Source organism: Callithrix jacchus, chromosome 5 (assembly GCF_049354715.1).
Source record: "Callithrix jacchus isolate 240 chromosome 5, calJac240_pri, whole genome shotgun sequence".
NCBI lineage: Eukaryota > Metazoa > Chordata > Mammalia > Primates > Cebidae > Callithrix > Callithrix jacchus.
Window position 1 is genome coordinate 33,381,146 of NC_133506.1, and position 23,906 is coordinate 33,405,051.

Genomic DNA, 23,906 nt, shown 5'->3' on the forward strand with positions numbered 1-23,906 from the left:
TCTATAAGAAGGGCCAGGCATTCACCCATTTTGCAGGTAGGGCAGCTGAGGCTCCGGGGGTCAAGGACTTGCTGGAGGTCATGCCAGGGGTGACTGGTGTTGCTGAGCTACGTGGCTGCAGGGCTCCAGCTCTTTGTCAGCAGGCTGTGCTGCAGCCCAGTGCAACTGGGCTCCTGGGGAGTTCAGGAAGTGACGGCTTTTATGAAGGAGGGGGCACCCCAAAGCCAGTCCTGGGAGAGGCAGATAGGAGGGAGAAAGGAGAGGTGGTTGGGGGAGGGAGAATAGAGTGGAGGGGTCCTGCCCAGGGACGCATGTGGCCATGCAACGAGGCAAGATTTGTGCACGGGGCGTGAGGTCAGCCTGGCAGGAGGCTAGTCATCTACCAGCAACACACTCAGAAAATGCAGGTGCTCTGGGGTAGGAATGTGCGTGTGTGCGTGTGTATGTGCATGCGTGCATACGTGCGTGTGTGCCTATGTGCGTGCATGTGTGTGTGTGTGTGTGCTCTCGTATGTGCATAGTGGGAAACCTGTCTAAATTCACTGTTTTTTGCTTGATTCTTCCTCTACTTTTCAAGGACTTGTAGGGGAGCTCAGGACCCCAAGGCCAATTCGACAGGGATGTACAGAGGAGCCGCACTCCCAAACCGAGGTCACCATGTGGAGAGTGGGCACAGGGAGTCATTGGGGTGCCATGTTGGGCATCAGAGGTGGCAGCATGAAGGCAGAGAGGCCAGGGAGGAGGCTGCTGCAGCCCCTTCAGGTGGGAAGAGACAGCAAGGACCTTCAAAGCATCATTAGTGCCTCTGGCCCAGGCCGAAGGTGGGGTCTGAAAATTCAAACCATTTCCATCCAGCTCAGGGTGGCTGCAGGTCCACCCCCAACCCTCTGCCAAGAGTGCATCCATATTGGATGCCCGTTTCTGGCCCAAACACCCATCCATTAAGCCCTGGCAGGTAGAAATCTGTGTGCATATTAATACCCCGTTCATCGCAGCCCTCTCTCCTATAATTCTGCTTGGGTTTAAGGAGCAGCTCCAGCAAAGGAGAGAATAATCTAATTGACTTACAGGATTAGAATTTGAGGCTACTTGGTCCCACATGAGGGGAATGTGATGATGCTAATTAGTTAAATAAAATAAATGTGCTCAGCATAAATGTGCAATTACCCCCACCCGCCCAACTCCAGCCCCTGCAATTCCTGCACCAGCTGGGGCTCTGGGGGTCTGGTTAGGGAACACACAGACAGGCATGGGCCAGGCTCCTCGTGTAGACAGTGCCACAAGAATAACCATTTCTTTTTTTACTTTTCTTTTCTTTTTTTTGTTGTTGTTCATTTGTTTGTTTGTTTGTTTGTTTTTTGAGATGGAGTCTTGCTCTTGTTACCCAGGCTGAAGTGCAGTGGCATGATCTCGGCTCACTGCAACCTCCAATTCCCAGGTTCAAGGGATTCTGCTGCCTCCGCCTCCCAAATAGCTGGGATTACAGGCCCCTGACACCATGCCTGGCTAATTTTTGTACTTTTAGTAGAGATGGGGTTTCGCCATGTTGGCCAGGTTGCTCTCGAACTCCTGACCACAAGTGATCCGCCCACCTTGGCCTCCCAACGTGCTGGGATTACAGGCGTGAGCCACTACACTCCCTGGATTCCTGCAGCCAGAGGAGGCGGCCCAAACTTTTCTCTGTGGCCTTTAGAACTCTGCACGATTGCTCTGCCCACCCTCCAGCCTCACTCCTCTTGCTAACCTCACTCCCCTTCCCCTCCCAACCCTGGCAGCCTTTCCACCTTCCCATTGCTTCCCACCTCCAGGCCTTTGCACAGGCTGGCCCCTCTGCCTGCGAAGCTGTTCCTCTCTCTCTTCCTACAGAGCTCAGCTTGGGAAAATGTCCCTTGAATCTGTAACCCAGCTGGTGGCCCTCCCGTTTCCCTGCTGGCTGTATTTCTGGTTGTCATTATCCACTTGTGTGAGTTTTTGCTTCATGACTGTCTCCCCAGAGATGGGAGGTGCTGGGCCTGGGCCTGCCTGACTCACTGTTGCATTTCCAGAGTCTAGCGCAGAGCCTGGCATAGTAGGCACCTGAGAAATATCTGTTGAATAACTATCACAGACACAGACACACGCCCAGGCCAATGTATGTGTAAACCCCTACACAGATTTTGGGTTTTTTTTGAGATGGAGTTTCACTGTTGTCACCCAGGCTGGAGTGCCGTGGCATGATCTCGGCTCACTGCAACCTCCGCCTCCTGGGTTCAAGCTATTCTCCTGCCTCAGCCTCTCCAGTAGCTAGGACCACAGGCATGTGCTACCATGCCCGGCTAATTTTTTTGTGTGTGTGTATTTTTAGTAGAGATGGGGTTTCACCATGTTGGCCAGGCTGGTCTCAAACTCCTGACCTCAGGTGATCCTCCTGCTGCAGCCTCCCAAAGTGCTGGGATTACAGGCATGAGCCACCGCACCTGGCCAGATGTTTGTATGCAGACATGCCATCACGGTGTGGATCCCGTATCTGTTCACGTGTGCGTACCAGTGACATGACATGAACAAGTGAAGGAGCTCCTGTGGGAGCCTAAGAAACCCAGACCGTGTGTCTACAGGGCACAGCTGAGCCAGGCAGGGACCTAGGCCCCATATTCTCCTGACTTCTAAAAATCCCGATTTCAATGGAATCTTGCCGAGTTTTAACTATTGTTATCTAATTAGATTTTTTGAAAAACACCTTCTAAGGGCCAGGCACAGTGGCTCATGCCTGTAATCCCAGCACTTTGGGAGGCTGAGGCAGGCAGATCACAAGTTCAGGAATTCGAGACCAACCTGGCCAACATGGTGAAACCCCGTCTCTACTAAAAATACCAAAATTAGCTGGATGTAGTGGCACACGCCTGTAGTCCCAGCTATTTGGGAGGCTGAGGCAGGAGAATCACTTGAACCCAGAAGGCAGAGGTTGTAGTGAGCCAAGATTGTGCCATTGCACTCCAGCCTGGGAGACAGAGTGAGAAATAAATAAATAAATGAAAATACTGTCTAAGCCAAATAGTGCAGTCTACAGGCTGGTGGAATCTCAAGATCTCATAGGGAGATCGTTTATGTGGGAGGACAGGCATCTGTGATCAAAAAATAATGTTCCAAGTTTCAGGATAAGAAAGTGCTGTGAGCTTTGAGGGGCTTGGTGGCGGGAGGGCTTCGTGAACCTGTCGGGGTGGCCATGTTGGCCTTGTGAAGATTCAGACTCTTAGAGTTGGCTGTGGTGACTGCTGTGTGGGGACTGTGAGGACACAGTGGGGCCAGCACTTAGCGTCCCAGGAGCCGAGTCCTGGATCCAGGTCTGCCACCTCCTCAACTCTCCCTTTTCCTCAATGAGCTGTTGCGGAAGGCATATGTGAAAACACTTTGGAAATTGTCAAGCGCTATGGATTAGGCTATGTGGATGACAGTGGTTCCTAGGGTGGAAACTTGTTAACATGAATTTGTGCCTCATAAAACTCCTATTCCTAGCAAGAGAGCAGGATATAGGCAAGATAATAATAATAATAATAGTTAAAAAACAAAACTCAGATGCTGGGTGCAGTAGCTCACACCTGTAATCCCAGTGCTTTGGGAGGCCAAGGCGGGTAGATCATCTGAGGTCAGGAGTTCGAGACCAGCCTGGCCAACATGGTGAAACCCTGTCTGTACTAAAAATACAAAAATTAGCCAGGTGTGGTGGCACGTGCCTGTAAATCCCAGCTACTCAGGAGACGGAGGCGGGAGGATAGCAGGAACTTGAAAGGTGGAGGTTGCAGTGAGACAAGATCATACCACTGCACTCAGGCCTGGGCGACAGAGTGAGACTTTGTCTCAAAAATGAAAAATAAAAGCTCGGAATCTGATGGCTCACTCCTGTAATCCCAGCATGTTAGGAGGTTGAGGCAGGCAGATCATGAGGTCAGGAGTTCCAAGACCAGCCTGGCCAACATGGTAAAACCCTGTCTCTACTAAAAATACAAAAATTAGCTGGGTGTGGTGGTGTGCACCTGCAGCCCCAGATACCTGGGAGGCTGAAGTGGGAGAATCACTTCAACCTGGGAGGCAGAGGCTGCAGTGAGCCGAGATCGCACCACTGCTCTCATAAGGAGATCATTTATGTGGGAGGACAGGCATCTGTGATAAAATAATGATGACAGTAATAATATAGCAGCTAACATTTATTGAGTTCTTACCATATGTTAGGAACCAGGACGAGCACTTTACATGAATTACCTCGTTTAACTTGGGGCCCAGGAAGGACCCTGCCCTAAAAATATCTCCCTTGGCAGCTTACATCTGCTAAAGACTCCACCATTAGGTGGAATCATTTCTGTGGCTCAGGCAAACATTTCTGCTTATTGGCCATTTTCAAGTTCTGGAAGTTTTTCTTTCGATCTGACTAAAGTCCTTTGTGCTAGAATTGAGGTTAATTTCCCTTTAACCAGTTTTGCAAACATAGACAGTCCACAATTTCCTAATTTTAAGACAGGGTGAAATTCACACATACCCCCTTCCCAGGGGGACTTCATCACTGTAAATGGCTTGTGGTTGCAGGTGAGTTAAACAAAGATGACTCTGGAAAGATCATGGCCACAGCCCCTGCCCTCTGGGTGCTCCCAGTCCAATGTAGGAGAGGGGTGTTAATCCAATAATCATGCAGGATAAAAAATAAAATTACAGCTCTGACCAAAATGCAGAGAGCCGTGGAAACAGGGGATCTGATCTAGCCTGGGGGGCCAGGAGGGCTTCCTGGAGGAGGTGCTATTTGAAGTGAGCACTGAAGTGTGGAGGATTTGACAAGGGGTGGGGAACTTGGCTGGGTGTGTGCGTTGGAGGAATTGCTAGTGGCTGATGAGGCTGAGGGGCAGGCTGGGAGGGGACCTTGAAGGGCCTTGTCAGCCACCATGGGACCATCAAAGAGTTTAAGTTGAAATTTTTTGAAAAAATCGGTCTGGCTGTCATGGAAGAGGAGGTTGAAAGGTTGTGTAGACCCAGGAGGAGGCTGGGGTGATGGCCCAGATGGGAGAAGCAGGGACCTTGCTTAGGCCAGGGCTGGGGGATGTGGATTCTGGAGAGAAGGGAAAGGGGTCCAGTGATGGTCCAGTTAGAGGAGGTCAGTGGGTTCAGGAGTGGAGTGTGCGGAGCGCAGAAGGAAAACAGAAATGGCAACTGCAGAGTTTGGCTGGAACAGTAGGGCTTTCTGGGCCCAGGTCTGGGAACACCCTGAGTTGGGTTCTGAACATGCTGAGGGGCTGGTAGAGTGCAGGGTGGAGCTAATGGAGGCTGATTGTAGGGCCCAGCCTGGGGCAGAATCCACCAGACCCCCATTCCTCACCCCAGCACCTTCCCTGGGGCCACCACCTCTGCCAGGAGGCCATGTGAAGGCAAGGGCTGGCATCACGAGTACAAATCCATTCTTCCTGGTGTGGCTGGAAGATCCCAGCCTGCCCAATGTAAGCTGGCCTTGGAGTGTCTCTGACGTGCCCGGAAAAGCCTGGACCATGGGGCGAGCAGGGAGGAGGCTGAACTTGGCCCTGGCCAGGACTCGGCCTCGTCTGTTTCAGCGTAATTAGGTGCTTAATTGCACTGCTAAGGCCTGTCAATGTCTGCGCGGAGGTGATTATGATTTACAGCCGGACTGCCATGCGCGGGTCCTCTCTTTGGGGGCTCTCCCGTCGTCCTGGAGGGCTGGGCCGAAGGACTTTCTACACAATGTGCGATGGATGATATCTAACAGGCTGCTCCTGGAGGGGGATGTTGGGCCCCCTCCTGTGGGAGAGGCCTCTGATGAAGATTTGGGCTGGGCTTCCCCAAGACATGGAGTCTTGGGGGCCTCGGAAAGACATAAGAAGACCCACCTCTAGTTTACTGTTCAGAAGGCTCCCAGAGGGGCGGGTAAGATAGGGACTCTGTCACCAGCTGGGTGGCCTTGAGAAAATCACTTCACCTGTCTGAGTCTCAGTTTCTTCACCTGCATCATAGGGTCATTGTGAGGTTTAAATAAGATTGATGAAGCTTGGCTGGGTGCAGTGGCTCACACCTAGAATCCCAGCACTTTGGGAGGCCGAGGCAGGAGCATGGCTTGAGCCCAGGAGTTCGAGACCAGCCTTGGCAACATAGTGACCCCCATCTCTACAGAAAGATACAAAAATTGGCCAGGAGTGGTGGTGCGTACTTGTGGCCCCAGTTACTCAGGGGGTGGGAGGGGATGCTGAATTGGGAGGATTGCTTGAGCCCAGGAGGTTGAGGTTGCCATGAGTCATGATCACGCCACTGCACTCCAGCCTAAGGTGACAGTGCGAGACCCTGTCTCAAAAAAAAAAGAGATTGATGAAACTTATCACATCATCTCACAGGGATCAGGCACTTCATAAACATTAGCCGCCGGCACAACTGTTGCTGTTATTATTTTTGCTGAAAATATATTTGCCTTCTCCAGATTGTGCTTAGAGGCGTGGACCACAGGGACTGAGAGGGAGTCACATCTGACGTGTGTCCTCGCCCTTCGTCCTGTTGGATGTTCACTCGCTGAGTTGCTTGATTATGGGTTAGAAGTATAGGTTCTCCATTAGACTGTCAGCTTGTGCCAGCATTACTGGGATCTGGCTGGCTCACTGTGGTGTCCCCAGTGCCCAGCTCAGAGTAGGCACTCGCTAAATGCTTGTTGAATGAATGGACGAATCTAGCCCAAGAAAACCTAGGCCAGAGTGCTGGCGCCTTGTCAGGGTCAGCGCCTGGCCTCCCACTACTCCCTGCCCTCTTCCTCTCTGAGAGAGGAAGAGCTCATGCTTCTGAAGGCCACATCTGTCAGCTGGCAGAGAGGGGTGACAGGGAGGAGGAAGCTGGCTGCCTGGGGAGCCGTCCAGGCCTTCATGGCCCTGTCTGGGGGATGGGAGCGGGTGGGCTGAGGGCTGGGCCTCGCTTGGTGCTCTCTCCCTAGGAGTGAGTGCTCCCAGCTTTGCATTATTACTCCATTAGCGCCTTGTAGGGTTGACAAATGAAGGATAATTAATATCCGTGAGGGAAGCAGATGTTGAGGTAATTCACTCCCGCTGCGCATTTGCAACAGCATCTCCTAACTCACTGGAGAGAGCACGCAGGACCGCAGAGCCTCTTTGTGACCCTGGGCGGAGATGATGGAGTCAGAGGGATAGGGTTGGCTCCAGCAGAGCCTGGCACTAGGGAGGGGTGCCCCCATAGCCAGAGGGGCAGCTGGGAGGGTTTCCCACTGCTTGCCGTAGGGAAGTCCTGCCTGGGTGCCACCTCCATGCCTCTGCGGAAGGCTTTCCCCCATATAGGGGACAATAGACAGCCAGGAAGGCTCAGCATGAGGGAGGACGGCCAGTCCCTGTTGCTGGACACGCTCCTCTTTGCTTCCCTGTGGCCCTGCCAGTACTGGTGGCCCTTGGTGAGTCTGTCATACCACTGGGAGGGTGAGAGCACATAGAGCCTGCTCCCATTTCCGCCACTCACTGAGTCCGTGCCTCTGGGCGAATCTCTTCTTTCAGAGCCTCAGTTTCATCATCTGCAAAGTGGGCATTGTTATGTATATTCACCCTGCTATAAAAAACTACCAGAGGCCGGGCACAGTAGCTCATGCCTGTAATCCCAGCACTTTGGGAGGCTGAAGCAGGTGGATCACGAGGTCAGGAGTTCAAGATCAACCTGGCCAAGATGGTGAAACTCCGTCTCTACTAAAATTACAAAAAATTAGCCGGGCATGGTGATGGACGCCTGTAATCTCAGGTACTCGGGAGGCTGAGGCAGAGAATTGCTTGAGCCTGGGAGGTGGAGGTTGCAGTGAATTGAGATTGAACAACTACACTCCAGGCTGGGCAACAGAGCAAGACTCTGTCTCAAAAACAGAAAAAAGAAAAAAAAAGAAGAACTACCACCAGAGACTGGGTAATTCACAAAGGAAAGAGGTTTAATTAACTCATCGTTCTGCATGGCTGGGGAGGCCTAATGGCTGGGGAGGCCTCAAAACTTACAATCATGGCGTAAAGCTAAAGGGAAGCAAGGCATGTCTTACATGGTGGCAGGAGAAGAGGGAATGAAGGGGAAACTGCTACATTTAAACCATCAGATTTCATGAGAACTACTCACTATCACGAGAACAGCATGGAGAAAACTGCCCCCATAATCCAATCACCTCCCACCAGGTCCCACCCTCACAAGTCAGGGTGAGATTTGGGTGGGGACACAGAGCCAAACCCTATCATCATAAGCATGTGACTTAAAATTAGAAAGCATGACATCTGAGTACCACTTCACTTGGAGAAAGGAGGTCATGGGTGGGCCCATTCATTCAACACATGTTGATGATTATTTATGGAGTGCTGGCTCTGTGGTAACCACCCACATGGACAAAATAAAAGTTGTCCCTGCTCTCATGGAGGGTACAGTTTAGCTAGGGAGAGAACTCAAAATCAACTCAACAGACAAACACACGATTCAAAATGAGAAGATTGCTATGCAAGAAATAGGAGGGAGTGGTGACAAAGGGTCAGTTTTCTTGGAGAGGTGACATTTAGGATGAATGGGAACCCAGCTGGTGAAGATGAGCAGGGAACCCCACCCAGGCAGACGGCCCAGCACATGCAAAGGCCATGAGGTCAGCAAGAATTTCCCATTTGGGAGTTGATGAAAAAGGCCTCCTAGGGAGACCAGGGCAGATTGGTGAGATGATTAGAAGTCACACATGGGAGCACCTGGCACATGCTTAGAAATGTCTGCAGGCTGCGTGCAAAGGCTGTGCCTTTTCATCCTGGCACCTCACTGCAGGGGTGACCAGCAGGGGCATCCCACCTGGAGCCAGAAGCTGGGCTTCCCTCTCTAGGAGCTGGGGCTTGGCAGGAACAGGCCAGCTGGTGGTCTCTCCAGAATTGAGGGACCGGTAGGCCACAGGTCTGGGGCCTGCTCACCTGGGCCTGTGAAACTGTCTGGGAAGGGGGTCAGCGGCTGGCAGCTGGGAACTGATCTCCACTGTTGTGTCCAGGCAGGGCAGGGGCCACAGGCTAGGGGGCCTTTTTTTTTTTTGCTCCAAAAAGAAGGGGCCAGGGAAGGAAAGAAGCCCCCTCCCACCACCACCCCCTCCATAGGCCCAACACCTTCTTTTAAAAAAAAAAAAAAAAAAGACAAATATAACAAACACTGTTGCTCCCTGCAAGTGGAGTGAATAGTTACTAACATCCTGATATATTTGTAATCAGCCTTTATACTGTTTTGTTTTTTATTGTGTGATTTTATTTTATTTATTTAGTTTTTGAGATGGAGTCTCACTCTGTCACCCAGGCTGGAATACAGTGCTGTGATCTTGGCTCACTACAACCTCTGCCTCCTGGGTTCAAGTGATTTTTGCACCTCAGCCCCACAAGTAGCTGGGATTACAGGCATGCACCACCACGCATGCTCCTGGCTAGTTTTTGTATTTTTAATAGAGATGGAGTTTCCCATGTTGCCCAAGCTGGTCTCAAAATCCTGACCTCAAGTGGTCTGCCTGCCCTCCTCTGCCTCCCAAAGTGCTGGGATTCCAGGTGTGAGCCACCGCACCTGGCCTGTTTTTTGTTTGTTTGTTTGTTTTTGAGATGGAGTTTCGGAGTTTCGCTTTTGTTACCCAGGCTGGAGTGCAATGGTGTGATCATGGCTCACTGCAACCTCCGCCTCCTGGGTTCAAGCAATTATCCTGCCTCAGCCTCCCGAGTAGCTGGGATTACAGGCATGCGCCACCATGTCCAGCAAATTTTTTGTATTTTTAGTAGAGACGGGGTTTCACCATGTTGACCAGGATGGTCTTGATCTCTTGACCTTGTGATCCACCCACCATGGCCTCCCAAAGTTCTGGGATTGGTTTGGTTTTTAAAAGACTGGTCTTACTCTGTCACCTAGGCTGGAGTGCATTCGTCTGATCACGGCTCACTGCAAGCCTCAAACTCCTGGGCTCAAGCAGTCCTCCCACCTCAGCTTCCTGAGTAGCTGGGAGTGCAGGCCCCTCTATTTTTTTTTAAGGAAATGTAAACTTTCAGACTAAATGAAGACTTGGCTTTGCAGTCTACCCCAGATCTACTTCCTCCCCTGTGTTCTGCCCCAGAGTCCACCACTGCTGTGAGGAGGCCCTGGTGTTCACTCCCATCTATTGTGAACTTCCACACCTGGAAGACCCCAAACCATGTTAGAGTAGGTTTGCGTGTTTATTTACATAAATGGTATCCGCTGGGGGCAGGCAGCGGTGAGAGCTTCCCCCTGCTCTCTGCCACTAAGCTCACACACCTCGTTCCAAATCTGTCTTTTGGGCCACTCTGCAGTGCTTCACGCAGGGAACCGGCCACTGCTTAGTTATGCGCTCTGTTGATGGACATGTCAGTTGCTTTTACCTTTTTGCGATTTAACTCACTCTTGTGCAAACCTTGGTGGGCCCTTCCGGGCATGTTTCTGGGGCTCCAGCCCTAGATTGCGATCCTGGGACCCCCGCACTCTTCATCTCTCCCTCTGCCACCCGATGGACGGGTCACGGTCTCTCTGTCACCCCCAGGTGGTCAAGGTGGTGGGCAGCAACATCTCCCACAAGCTGCGCCTGTCCCGGGTGAAGCCCACGGACGAAGGCACCTATGAGTGCCGCGTCATCGACTTCAGCGACGGCAAGGCCCGGCACCACAAGGTCAAGGCCTACCTGCGAGTGCAGCCAGGGGAGAACTCCGTCCTGCACCTGCCCGAAGCCCCTCCCGCCGCGCCGGCCCCACCACCCCCCAAGCCGGGCAAGGAGCTTAGGAAGCGCTCGGTGGACCAGGAGGCCTGCAGCCTCTAGACTGATGGCCCTGTCCCTGCCCACCCGCCCCACGCTGTACAGAGTGCATGAGGAGCCGCCGGACCACTGGGGACGGACTGCCTACGTCCAGCCGTACCCCATCCCCGAGGCCGCCTGTGGCCACCACGTCGGCCCTCTTTCTGTCACCCCTTGCTCAGCATGTAAGCCTCACCTTCCCCTGCTCTTTCAGACCCCTGCGGTGACCTGACTCAGACAAGGTGGCCCTGGGCACCAAAGGGCCAGCTGACCTGAACACTGGGGCGGGGACCATGCTGGGGCCCGGGCCACCCCCTTCCTGTCACCAGCTTCTGTGGAGTCCAGTGTTTTGCTTTGCTTGCTTGTCCCCCATCCTGTCCTGCGCCGGGGACCCCCAGCCTCACCTCCCTCCTCCTACCATCCCTTGCTTGGACCTGGGGGTGTGGACAGTGACCCCTCCCTGAATTTGGACTTGACTCTTCTTAGCGGAACTAGGGCCTGGTGAAGACACAGGGGACAGAGTTCCCAGGAGGGCCTTTTTGGGACGGTGGCTCTGCAGGGTCACTCACGGAGCCCTGGGAGGACAGCGAGAAGCCCGACCCCCTCCTGGTGGGTCCTTCCTGTTCAGCTCCCTGTGCGACCCTCCAGGGATAGAGGGGATCCAGGACTCACTGCCTTGTCACACGGCAAGTCAGAAGGGAGGGGCCTTCCCCTCAGACCCATGGCCCCAGGCAGAGTTTTGCACCAGCAGGACCCCTTTGAGGGTCTTCAAGGCTCTCCCAAGAGACCCCCTCTGCCAGCTCCCAGTGCCCTAGCCACCTCTTGGGTCCTGTGCCAAGTCCACCCCAGGGCCTGGGGCAGTTGGGAGCCAAGGGCCCCTTGGTACCCAATTCCCTCACGATTCCCGGTCAGGGGCACACCTGCCCCCTGGTTATTTGTAAATATTTCTATTGGACCCAATTTTCCTCAGAATTGGCTCACACCTCTGGCTGCTGCTCAGCAATGATGTAGGGGAGGTGGGAGAGGCCGAGGGTTTGCCTAGGGGTGGGTTGCCCTCTATACATGATCCAGTCCATGACTACCAGCCAACCTGAATAAAGCGGTTTTAAAAAAAAAACCTCTGGGCAGTGTCTTTCAGGGGCATTTGTGCCTGGGGGCAGTGCATGGGGTGGAGGCGGGAGAGCAGGTGGCTAGCTCACACCCATGCCTCACTCAACATCTTCCTCCTGCTTTGCACCCAAGCAGGGCCTGGCTTCGAAGTGCAGAGCGCAGGACCGGTGGGGGCAGAGGGAGAGGGTGGGAGACAATCAGCTTTTGTTCAGCTCCAATCCTGTTACCAGGCACTCAAATTATTCTTTGTTTCTGAGATAATCACACACAGAGAACAGTGCATAAAACATGTTTACACAGTTTTGTGTATAACATAAAGTGAATATTTGTGTAGCCTCTACCTACCAAACATAGCATCCCAAAAGAGGACCTCTCCAATCCCGTGTGTCATCTCCATCTGTCCCTTCTCCTCCCTCTTAGAGGCGGCCACTGTCCTGACCTTTAAGGTAATCCCGTTCTTTTTTTTTTTTTTTTTTTTTTTGAGATGGAGTCTCGCTCTGTAGCCCAAGCAAGTGCAGTGGTGTGATCTTGGTTCATTGCAACCTCCGCCTCCAGGGTTCAAATGATTCTCTGCCTCAGCCTCCTCAGTATCATGTGCCACTATGCCTGGCTAATTTTTTGTATTTTTAGTAGAGCCTGGGTTTTGCCGTGTTGGTCAGTCTGGTGTCGAACTCCTCAAATGATCCTCCCACCTTGGCCTCCCAAAGTGCTGGGATTACAGGCGTAAGCCACTGTGCCCAGCAGGTGGTCCCATTTTTAATGTTCTTTTTGTAGTCTTACTACCTATGTGTATGTCATTTTATTTATGTATTTATTTATTTTTGAGACCAAGTCTCACTCTGTCACCAGGCTGGAGTGCAATGGCGTGATTTTGGCTCACTGCAACCTCCACCTTCCGGGTTCATGTGATTCTCCTGCCTCGGCCTCCCAAGTAGCTGGGACTACAGGTGGGTGCCACCAGGCTGAGCTAATTTTTTTGTATTTTTAGTAGAGACAGGGTTTCACCATGTTGGCCAGGATTATCTCTATCTCTGGACGTTGTGATCTGCCCACCTTGGCCCCCCGAAGTGCTGGGATTACAGGCGTGAGCCACCGCGCCTGGTCCCTATTTATCTTTTATTTTGGGGTGCAAAGTTCTGGGGTGCATGTACAGGATATGTAGGGTTGTTACACAGGTGAACCCATGCCATGGTGGCTTGCTAGGTATTAAGCTTGGCATGCATTAGCTATTTTCCCGCTGTTCTCCCCTGCACCCTCCCTGTGTATGTCATTGTAAACACTGTGAGTGAGTTTCCTCCATTGTCTGACCCACATATCCGTGGAATCATACTGTATTTCTCATGTCTTATATTTGTGAGCATCATCTGTGTTGCCGCATGTGTCTGTAATTTGTTCACCTTTATTGCTGTACAGAATTTCACTGTATGACTATCTCACCATCTGTCAACTTACTTATCGACTGTATTGCTGACAAGAACCTGGAGTGTGTTCCCGACTGGGTACTATGACTTACCAACACTGCTGTGAGCTCACTGGTCCTGATCTCCTGGTGCACCCGAGCCTGGGATTCTGCTAGTGGATTTATCAGTTCGGAGATTTAGGCCCTTTACTTTAGGATCTCATTTTCGCTTATAAGATATCAACACGGCTGGACGCAGTGGCTCACACCTGTAATCCCAGCACTTTGGGAAGCCGAGGTGGGTGGATCACAAGGTCAAGAGATCGAGACCATCCTGGTCAACATGGTGAAACCCCGTCTCTACTAAAAATACAAAAAATTAGCTGGGCATGGTGGCGCGTGCCTGTAGCCCCAGCTACTCAGGAGGCTGAGGCAGGAGAATTGCCTGAACCCAGAAGGCAGAGGTTGCAGTGAGCCGAGATCACGCCATTGCACTCCAGCCTAGGTAACAAGAGCGAAACTCCATCTCAAAAAAAAAAAAAAAAAAGGATATCAACAACCCCTTATTCCAGTTGCAGGACAGGCTGAGAGAGGTTAAGTAGCTTGCCCAAGGTCACACAGTGGCTCCCTTAGCCTTAAAGTGTGTTTGCTTGTATCTGCCAGGTCTGGACATCTCCCCGGCCCCTGCCATTCCATACTATACCCTGGGCTCTTGACTCCCCTTATTCCAGTTGAGGGTCCTGCCCACCATGGTCCTGCTGAGAATCTTCCTGAATATGTGTCCACCTGGGGCTCTCAGGTCAAGCCTTTATAGCCAGAGTGGCCTTCTGGTCCCTCCTCTGCAACTGCAGAAACCACAGGCACCCCTCAGGGACTGGGAATTGTTGAAATGACGATTGACATTGGTCCTGGGCCCCATGCCCTGGCCCTGTGCTGATCGCCACAGCAGCCCTGAAGCAGCCTTGCATCCTCCGCCTTCAGATGAGGACAATGAGGTTCAGAGAAGGGTGGGCTGGAGGATGGATGGATGATTGATGGTGGATGCATGCGGACATGAATAATAACCGGGCTGTGAAGCAGGCAGTTCTCTGCACCTGCAGCAGAATCCGGGTATGCCAGGGATGGATGGTCTATGACTGTGGTCCTTTCAGGCTACTGGCTAGCCTGTGCTCAATGAATATGGCCCCTTCCAGAAATCGCCATGTATAAGCCTGGCTCTGGAAGGCCCAGGTCCCTCTAGAAGGGGGTGGGAGGGTCTATATAATGTTAGAGAGATAACAGTACTCAGCAGCCCCAAGCACCTCCTATGCACCAGGCACTAGTGAAGGCTTTCCACAGGAAGTTCTGATATTCCAGAGCATGTCATCCAACCCTCCCAAGACCCTGTGTCCCATCCCTGGCCATCCTACTCCGATAGAGGGGTCCCTCCAATCTCATTAGAGGGATTTTCTGGGAAGGTAGATAAGGGAAGAGAAAGAATTTTGCTTCTGCCCATCTTTGCCCCACGGCTACAGACAGGGCTCTTCACCTCTCTGAACCTCAGTTCCCTGTTCTGCACCATGGGGATGCTCCCAAGGAAGTACAAATCAAAACCACAGTGGGTTACCACTTCATACACACGAGGACAGCTAGAATGAAAAAGACAGATACTAACAAGTACTGGCGAGGATGTGGAGAACTGGAACCCTCATATGCTGCTGGTGGGAATGTAAAAGGATGCAGCTGCTTTGGAAAACAGTCCAGCTGCTCCTCCCAAGGTTAGTCATAGAGTTATAAAATAACTGAGCAATTCCACTCCTAGGTATCAGCCCAGGAGGACTGAAAACACCTGACCACATAAAAACTCGTGCCTGAATGTTTACAGCAGCATTATCCATAAGAGCCAAAAAGTGGAAACAACCCCAGTGTCCATCAAATGATGATTGGCCAAATAAAATGTGGTATATCAGGCTGGGCATGGTGGCTCACATCTGTAATCCCAGTACTTTGGGAGGCTGAAACAGACAGATCACGAGGTCAGAAGATGGAGACCATCCTGGCCAACATGGTGAAACTCCATCTCTACTAACAATACAAACATTAGCTGGGTGTGGTGCCGCTTGCCTGTGATCCCAGCTATTCGGGAGGCTAGGTAGGAGAATCGCTTGAACCAGGGAGTTGGAGGTTGCAGTGAGCTGAGATCATGCCACTGCACTCCAGCCTGGCACAGAGCAAGACTCTGACTCAAAAAAAAAAAGTGGTATATCCATACAATGGAATGTTATCTGGCAATAAAAAGGAGTGACATTCCGACACTACACTGTGGATGAGCCTTGAAAACACTGTGCTAAGGCAAAGCAGCCAGACACAGAAGTCCACATACTGTGTGATTCCATTTATGAAATGCCCAGAATAGGCCGATCCACAGAGACATTGACCCTGGGCCGATGGTATTGCCTGGGACTAGGGGAGAGGAGAGTGGGGAGTGACTGCTAACAGGTATGAGTTTCTTTTGGAGGTGATGGAAATGTTCTAGAATTGTGTGATGGTTGCTCAACTGTGTGTATTTACAAAAAGCCATTGAACGCACACTCTAAATGGTGAACTGTGTGGTACATGAATGATATCCAAATAAAGCTGTGAAATGAAACAAGACACTCCTGACCACAGCGCCCAGGTGCCCACATCAGGCATGGGGAGGCGTTCAGGAAATTTTGGCTCCTATTAATATTGCTGTGATTTTTATGTGAAGCCAGAGCAAAGTTTTGCTTGCCTTTAAGGCATAGCTGGTGGGGGATGGAGACGGGAGCAGTAGAGAAACATGAGGCTGGGGGAGGGAATTTCTTTTTCTTTTTTTTTTTTTGAGACAGAGTCCAGGCTAGAGTGCAATGGCATGCTCTTGGCTCACTGCAACCTCTGCCTCCCAGGTTCAAGTGATTCATCTGTCTCAGCCTCCTGAGTAGATGGGACTACAGATACATGCCACCACATCCAGCTAAGTTTTGTATTTTTAGTAGAGATGGGGTTTCACCATGTTGGCCAGGCCAGTCTCAAACTCCTGACCTCAAGTGATCTGCCTGTATTGGCCTCCAAAAGTGCTGGCACGTCACGTGACAAGCACAGGAGCGAGAGAGTGGGGAGGCGCCACACATTTTTAAATACTCAGATCTCAGCTGGGCACGGTGACTCATGCCTGTAATCCCAGCACTTTGGGAGGCTGAGGCAGTGGATCACCTGAGGTTGGGAGTTCAAGACCAGCCTGACCAACATGGAGAAACTCCGTCTCTACTAAAAATACAAAATTACCTGGGCGTGGTGGCTCATGCCTGTAATCCCAGCTACTCGGTGGGGGCTGAGGCAGAATTGCTTGAATCTGGGAGGCACAGGTTTCAGTGAGCCGAGATCATGCCATTGTACTCCAGCCTGGGCAACAAGAGTGAAACTCCATTTCAAAACAAAACAAAAACAAACAAACAAAACCACCCAGATCTCATGGGAACTCACTCACTATTGTAAGGACAGCACCAAGCCATTCATAAGGGATCTGCTCCCATGACCCAAACACCTCCCACCAGGCCCCACCTCCCACATTGGGGATTATATTTCTTTCTTTTTTTTTTTTTTTGAGACGGAGTTTCGCTCTTGTTACCCAGGCTGGAGTGCAATGGCGCCATCTCAGCTCACCGCAACCTCCGCCTCCTGGGTTCAGGCAATTCTCCTGCCTCAGCTTCCCAAGTAGCTGGGATTATAGGCACGCGCCACCGCGCCCAGCTAATTTTTTGTATTTTTAGTAGAGATAGGGTTTCACCATGTTGACCAGGATGGTCTCGATCTCTTGACCTTGTGATCCACCCGCCTTGGCCTCCCAAAGTACAGGGATTACAGGCGTGAGCCACCGCGCCCGGCCAGGGATTATATTTCAACAAGAGATTTGGAGGGGTCAAACGTCCAAACTATATCACCCATTATGTAGATGAATGATGATCCATTTAGCCACTCCCCAGATAATGAACATTTAGGTTGTTTCCAATTTATCCCTATTATAGACAATGTTGCAGTGAATTTCCTGTATGATAAATCTGTTCATACATATGCAATATGTTTACAGGATAAATATCTAGAAGTTACACTGCTGAGTCAAAGAGCGGTGCATTTAATTTTTAATTTTTGCGGGGACAGGGTCTTCCTCTGTCACCCAGGCTGGAGTGCAGTGGTGTAATCACAGCTCAACGCAACCTCAATCTCCTGGGCTCAAGTAGTCCTCCCATCTCAGCCTCCTGAGTAGCTGAGACCATAGGCATGTGTCACCAAGCTACTTTTTTTATTTTTTATGGAGAAGGGGTCTTACTATGTTGCCCAGGCTGGTCTTTAGCAATTTGGCAATATTGACCAAGAGTAATTGGACAACATTACTCTTGTTACAAGAATAACTTGTTATGAGCTTGAGCCACTGCACCTGGCTGATGTGTACGTTTTTAATCTTGGTCAATATTGCCAAATTACTCTTTATGGAAGCAGGGCCATTTTACACTCCCACAAGATGTGTATGAGAATGTGCACTTAATCCCTGACTCTCCCAGTCTCTTCAACCCCAGAATCAAACGTGTTGGTGTAGTTCTCTATTGATTAAAATGGAATCTTTTTGTTGTTGTTATTGTTAGAGTTTCACTATTGTTGCCCAGGCCGGATGCAATGGCTCGATCTCAGTTCACCACAACCTCCACCTACCAGGTTCAAGCGATTCTCCTGCCTCTGCCTCCCAAATAGTTGGGATTATAGGCATGTGCCACCATGCCTGGCTAATTTTATATTTTTAGTAGAGACGGGGTTTCTCCACATTGCTGAGACTGGTCTCGAACTACTGACCTTAAGTGATCTGCCCACCTTGGCCTCCCAGTGTGTTGGGATTTCAGGCATGAGCCACCGTGCCCAGCCTTAAATGGAATCTTACAGTTTTGATTTACATTTCTCCTATGAGTGAGATTGGGCATCTTTTTGCTTGTTTAAGAACCAAACCATGTGTGCTCCATTATCTATGAACTGATACTTCATAATCTTTGACTGTTTTTTTTATTGGCTTGTTGATTGTTATCTTAATTTGTAGAAATTTCTTGTGAGATGAATTGCAAACTGTTGTTGTTTTTTTTTGTTTTGTTTTGTCTTTTGGCTTTGTTTACAGTGTCTTTTTATTTTTGTCAAGTAAATTTTTTAATTTTTATTTATTTTTATTTCTTAGCACCCCAACATCTGAAAGTCAAGTACATTTTTTAAATTGCTAAGTAATTTGTACATATTAATCTTCCATTTTCTCATTTCTGTGTTACCTTTTATTTATATAAATGTAAATTTGATCGTTCAGGAATTGAAATTTCTTTAAGGTCTGAGGAGGGACCCAGTTTTATTGTTTTCTAGATTTTAAACTTTTTCTGCTTCATCTCGGCACAATTTATTTTTTTCCCCACTGATTTCAAATGCCACCATTATTATATTCCAAACTCCCACATATATATGGACTACTCAACTTTCTTTCCTACTCCTTTGATCTCATTCTTAGGTCGGTACCACATTGTTTAAATTATTATAGTTTTATAACTTATTTTAATACATTTTAGCACTGTTTTTGACTTCACTTTATTTAATTTCCATTTCCACAACTTGCCTAGATTCATCTTTGCTTTTCCACGTGAACCAAAGTAATCTTATCTAGCTTTTTAAAAAAAACTGAATTGTCATTTTAGTTGGGATTATGGGAAAACTTATGTATTTATGACAATGTCATTTTTTTTTTTTTTTTTTTTTTGAGATGGAGACTCACCTGGTCACCCAGGCTGGAGTGCATTGGTGTGATCTCGGCTCATTGCAACCTCCATCTTCCAGGTTCAAGTCATTCTCCTGCCTCAGCCTCCTGAGTAGCTGGAATTACAGACACCTGCCACCACACCAGGTACTTTTTTAGTATTTTCTTTTTTTTTGAGACGGAGTCTTGCTCTTGTCCCCCAGGCTGCAGTGCAATGGCGCAGTCTCGGCTCACTGCACCCTTCGCCTCCCAGGTTCAAGTGATTTTCCTGCCTCAGCCTCCCGAGTAACTGGGATTACAGGCAGCTGCCACCATGCTGGGCTAATCTTTTTTGTATTTTTAGTAGAGACAGGGTTTCATCATGTTGGCCAGGCTGTTCTCAAATTTCTGACCTAAGGTGATCTGCCCACCTCAGCCTCCCAAAGTGCTGGGATTACAAGCGTGAGACACTGTGCCTGGCTATTTTTTTGTATTTTTAGTAGAGACAGCATTTCACCATGTTGACCAGGGTGGTCTCAAAATTCTGAGATCAAGTGGTCCCAAAGTGCTGGGATTATGGGTGTGAGCCACCATGCTCCTATGACAATGTCTTTCTATGTTGTCTCAACATTCTACTCCTTGGGACTCCCCCTTATTTTAAAGTTTCCTTTGTGCGCTTCTCCAAAGAGTATTTTTAAAATAAGATAAATTTTTGCATGACTAGAGGGCAGTAGATATGCATAGATATGTGATGGATGTATGGATTGATAATAGCATGTGTGGAATATAGAAAATGTTAATTTCAGAATCAAAATGGTGTGTATAAGAATGTTCTCTCTACCAAATTATTTCTACCTTTATGCATGTTTATAATTTTGTGTGAGATGATGCCGAGGAGGGAGCACCTAGAAGTTTCCTTCCTATCACCCTTTGTGATGAGCCTCTTCCTCAAGTAAGATGCACCCAAAGGTTAAGGAAACATTACTTATTACTTATGGGTTGAGGGTTCAGGGGCTGGCTGGCCTGGCAAATTTTTTCATTCCTATGGCTAAACTCCCTACCTGATAGGAGCGATCAGTTCTGATTTCTAGGCCAGACCGTGGCAACTCCGATTGGACAGAGGACCTGCTTTACAATCATTCTTTGGGTTTTTTTTGGAGATAGGGAGATAGGGTCTCACTGTGTTGCCCAGGCAGTGGCACAATCTCAACTCACTGCAACCTCCACCTCCCAGGTTCATGTGATTCTCCTGTCTCAGCCTCCTGAGTAGCTGGGATTACAGGCCCGTGCCACCAAGCCTGGCTAACTTTTGTATTTTTAGTAGAGATGGGGTTTCGCCATTTGACCAAGCTGGTTTCAAACTGCTGAGCTCAAGTGATCCACCCAACTTGTGCATTTTAAATCTTGGTCAATATTGCCAAATACTCTTTACACATACAGGGCCAATTTACACTCCTACAAGATGTATTCATATACATGCACCTAATGTGCACCTAATCCCTGACTCCCCGTCTCTTCAGCCCCAACCCCAGAAACAAATGTGTTGGTGTAGTTCTCTATTGGTTAAAATGGAATCTTTTTTTTGAGTCAGTTTCACTCTCGTTGCCCAGGCTGGAGTATAATGGCACAATCTCAGCTCACTGCAACCTCTGCCTTTCAGGTTCAAGTGATTCTCCTGCCTCAGCCTCCCGAGTAGCAAGGATTACAGGCGTGCTCCACCATGCCCAGCTAATTTTTGTATTTTAGTAGAGATGGGGTTTCACCATGTTAGGCAGGCTGGCCTCAAACTCCTGACCTTATGTGATTCACCCGCCTCAGCCTCCCAAAGTGCTGGGATTAAGGTGTGAGCCATTGGGCTGGCCCATTAATGATAAATTTTCTGCATGCTAAAGTTGATGAGGCATTGGAATATCACTTGTGCATAACAAATCATTGGAAAAGAGACCCCACACTAAGAGCTGTGGTCATTTCTGAGAAGTGGGATGGAAGAGATACATCCTAGTAGGCTGAGTATTTATAAAGGGCAAGGATTACATCTGTAACTTGAAACATCTATAAATATTTAAAGAGAACCAATTGGGAAACAAAAAGTAAATAAAATGGCGGAAATTAAAGAATGCCAAGGTTGGCAGGAATCCTAGTATGTGCACCATCTGCTGTCTGAGTCCCTTTGACAAGGTCTCTCCCCCCAAGGAGGAGATGCATTTTCCTTCTGAAAAAAAGCCCTTGCTGACCCAACCGAGAGCAGACCCTGCTTTGCCTCCAGTCCTCCCACCCTCTCGCCAATGATTTAGTCCTGTTAGTTTAGTTTTTTTTCACTCTTTTCCGACCACTTGTCTCAGAAAAGACTCGCCTAGTCTCAGACAGTGAATCTTGATTGGTCTAAGCCAGGGCCTCTTAACATGCAGTGCACAGACTACCTCAGCCAAAGGAGCTGTGGATGGAAGGTGTGGCATTCACAAACTTGAATGGGAGAAAAGAAAAAGAAGCTACACCTTTGTTGTCACTAACATTGAACTGAAATTTAGGATTTCCTTCTATTGTGAATGTAAGGAACAAATCATAGTGCGTTAGCAAGTGTCACCAAAAGAAGTGAAATATTTTTTCATATCACAAAACAGTTGTTGCAGGTCTTTTACAACATTGCTTACACTCATTGCTGCTTCAAAATTACAGTTGTTATTAGACCAGCTGCTAGATTTTATTTAACATGCTAATAGATATGCATATTTGTTCCTGTAACATACTTTGAAATATATATTTTGAAAACTGTGTTCAATATAATTGACTTTCTTTGCAATGCTATCATTTTATTTATTTTTCATTTTATTTTATGTAGTTAAAACAGTATTACGAGAAGGCATCCAGCCATAGGCTTCACCAGACCGCCAAAGAGGTCCACAAAACAGAAGAGGTTGATAAGCCTTTGTCTAAAGCAATCCTAGAATTTCATTTTCTTTGCCAAGGACTAGCTTAGAAGTGTTATGTGACATGAGATGAAGTGTGAGGGTACATGTTTTGGAAGGAAAAGGGAGTCCTTCTTGGAGAGGATTTCTTGTGATGTGAGGGGACATCTGCTGAAGGGAAGGAGGAGTTGCTCCTGGAAAAGGTTTCTTAACTTTTAAAAGAAGCACAAGGAAGACGTGCTTTCCTGCTCTGCTTCTTGGTGTCTGACCATTTTAGGCTGGGGGTTTCTTCCACTGCTAGGCACCTATGAGGAGAGCTGCTCACCTACTGAAGATGGCAGAGATGATGGATGGCAAAAGCCTGGGTCTTTGAGGACACAGTTGAGTTGGTGGCTAAGCCAGACAAAGAACTACTCTACCTCTGGACTCTTGCTATCAATTGATACATTCCCCCACCCCGCAACTTTTTTTTTAATTTTTTTATTTTTTTTGAGATGGAGTCTCGCTCTGTTACCCAGGCTGGAGTACAATGGTGCAATCTCGGCTCACAGCTCACTGCAATCTCTGCCTCCCAGGTTCAAGCAATTCTGCTGTCTCAGCCTAGCAGCTGGGATTACAGGTGTGCGCCACCACATCTGGCTAATTTTTGTATTTTTAGTAGAGACAAGGTTTCACCATGTTAGCCAGGCTGGTTTTGAACCCCTGACCTCAGGTGATCCACCCGCCTTGGCCTCCCAAAGTGTTGGGATTACAGGAATGAGTCATCTCGCCCAGCCAATACATCCCTTACAATCAAGAATATTTGGGTCCATTGTCTGCTACTTGCAGCCTAGAGCACCTTCTCTAATCTACCATGCTATTTTTGTTCCCCAGTGTTTTCCACTCTTGGTCCTAACTATTTTTGGGTTGACACAGGGAACAAAGCTGGCATCTTCCTTTATCTGACCCTGACTTGGATTGGTCAGATCTTTTTTTTCTTGAGGCTGAACATCTTCAGGTCCTTCAACTAGACTCAAGAGGCATGGTTTTGAGACCTTTATCCATCCCTACCACGGGTGTCTATCCAGGTCAGTGGTTTTAAAACTTTAGCATGCATCAGAATCATGCTGTTTGTTAAAGTCAGCTTGTTAAAATGCAAACTTCTGGGCTCCAGTGCAGAGTTTCTGATTCAGTAGAACTGGAGTAGTGTCCAGTAATTTTCATTTCTAACAAATTCCCATCTGATGCTGATGATGCTGGTCTTGGGGATGACAGTTTGAAAACCACTGGTCTGGATCCATATGAAAACATAGTTCCTCAAATAAAACCACTATGCCAGGTCAGCAGAGCAGAACTATAACCTCCCTCAATACTGATGGTATGCTCTTATTGTTGCAGCCCAAATTACAAGCTGCTTTCTTACACTGCTGAAGTCTGTCGACCACAGCTCTGAAACCCATTTTATATATGTGGCTTCTAGCCCTCTCTCTGTCCTATAAATAGGGGGTTATCACTTGTCAGTGCTTATGATGTGCTAATTATATCATTTGATTCTTACAATAACCTTTGAAACAGGCAATGATCTTTTTCTGGAGAGACCGATGACTATAAAAATAAAGAAAAAAAAAGACTTACCAAAGTCATCCAGCTGGTAAATATGTGACAGGACCAGGATTTGAATCTGGGTTATGGAACAATTGAGAACATTCCACCTGCTTAACAACATCTATTAATTAGCTGCCCTGCAGGGCTCAAGACAAATTTACCTAATTATGCCTCACCCAGCTCCTTTCTCTTTCTCTTCCACAAGGTCATCCCATGTGATTTTTGTCAAAAACCCCAGGTTTAGCCTTTATTATCTCCTTCAGTCTGCAACTCAGACCTTTCACTGCCTCCAGCCTTGCCCCCAAACAGAAGATGAGGCTTGCTGAGTTACCTTTGGAGCCACATGAATTTGGTAACTGAAACTGTTAA

The 23,906-nt window shown here is 48.8% G+C and overlaps 1 protein-coding gene across 1 annotated transcript in view; it reads left to right on the forward strand.

Annotated features, from left to right (window-relative positions):
* The window catches only part of VSTM2L (V-set and transmembrane domain containing 2 like), a 43,349-nt gene extending 31,449 nt beyond the window's left edge, over nucleotides 1–11,900 (forward strand). Inside the window, exon 4 of the mRNA XM_035298571.3 lies at nucleotides 10,535–11,900. Within this exon, the coding sequence (XP_035154462.2) occupies nucleotides 10,535–10,807 (273 nt within the window). The 3' untranslated portion in view covers nucleotides 10,808–11,900. The remainder of the gene's footprint in view (nucleotides 1–10,534) is intronic.
* Nucleotides 11,901–23,906: the final 12,006 nt, after the last annotated feature.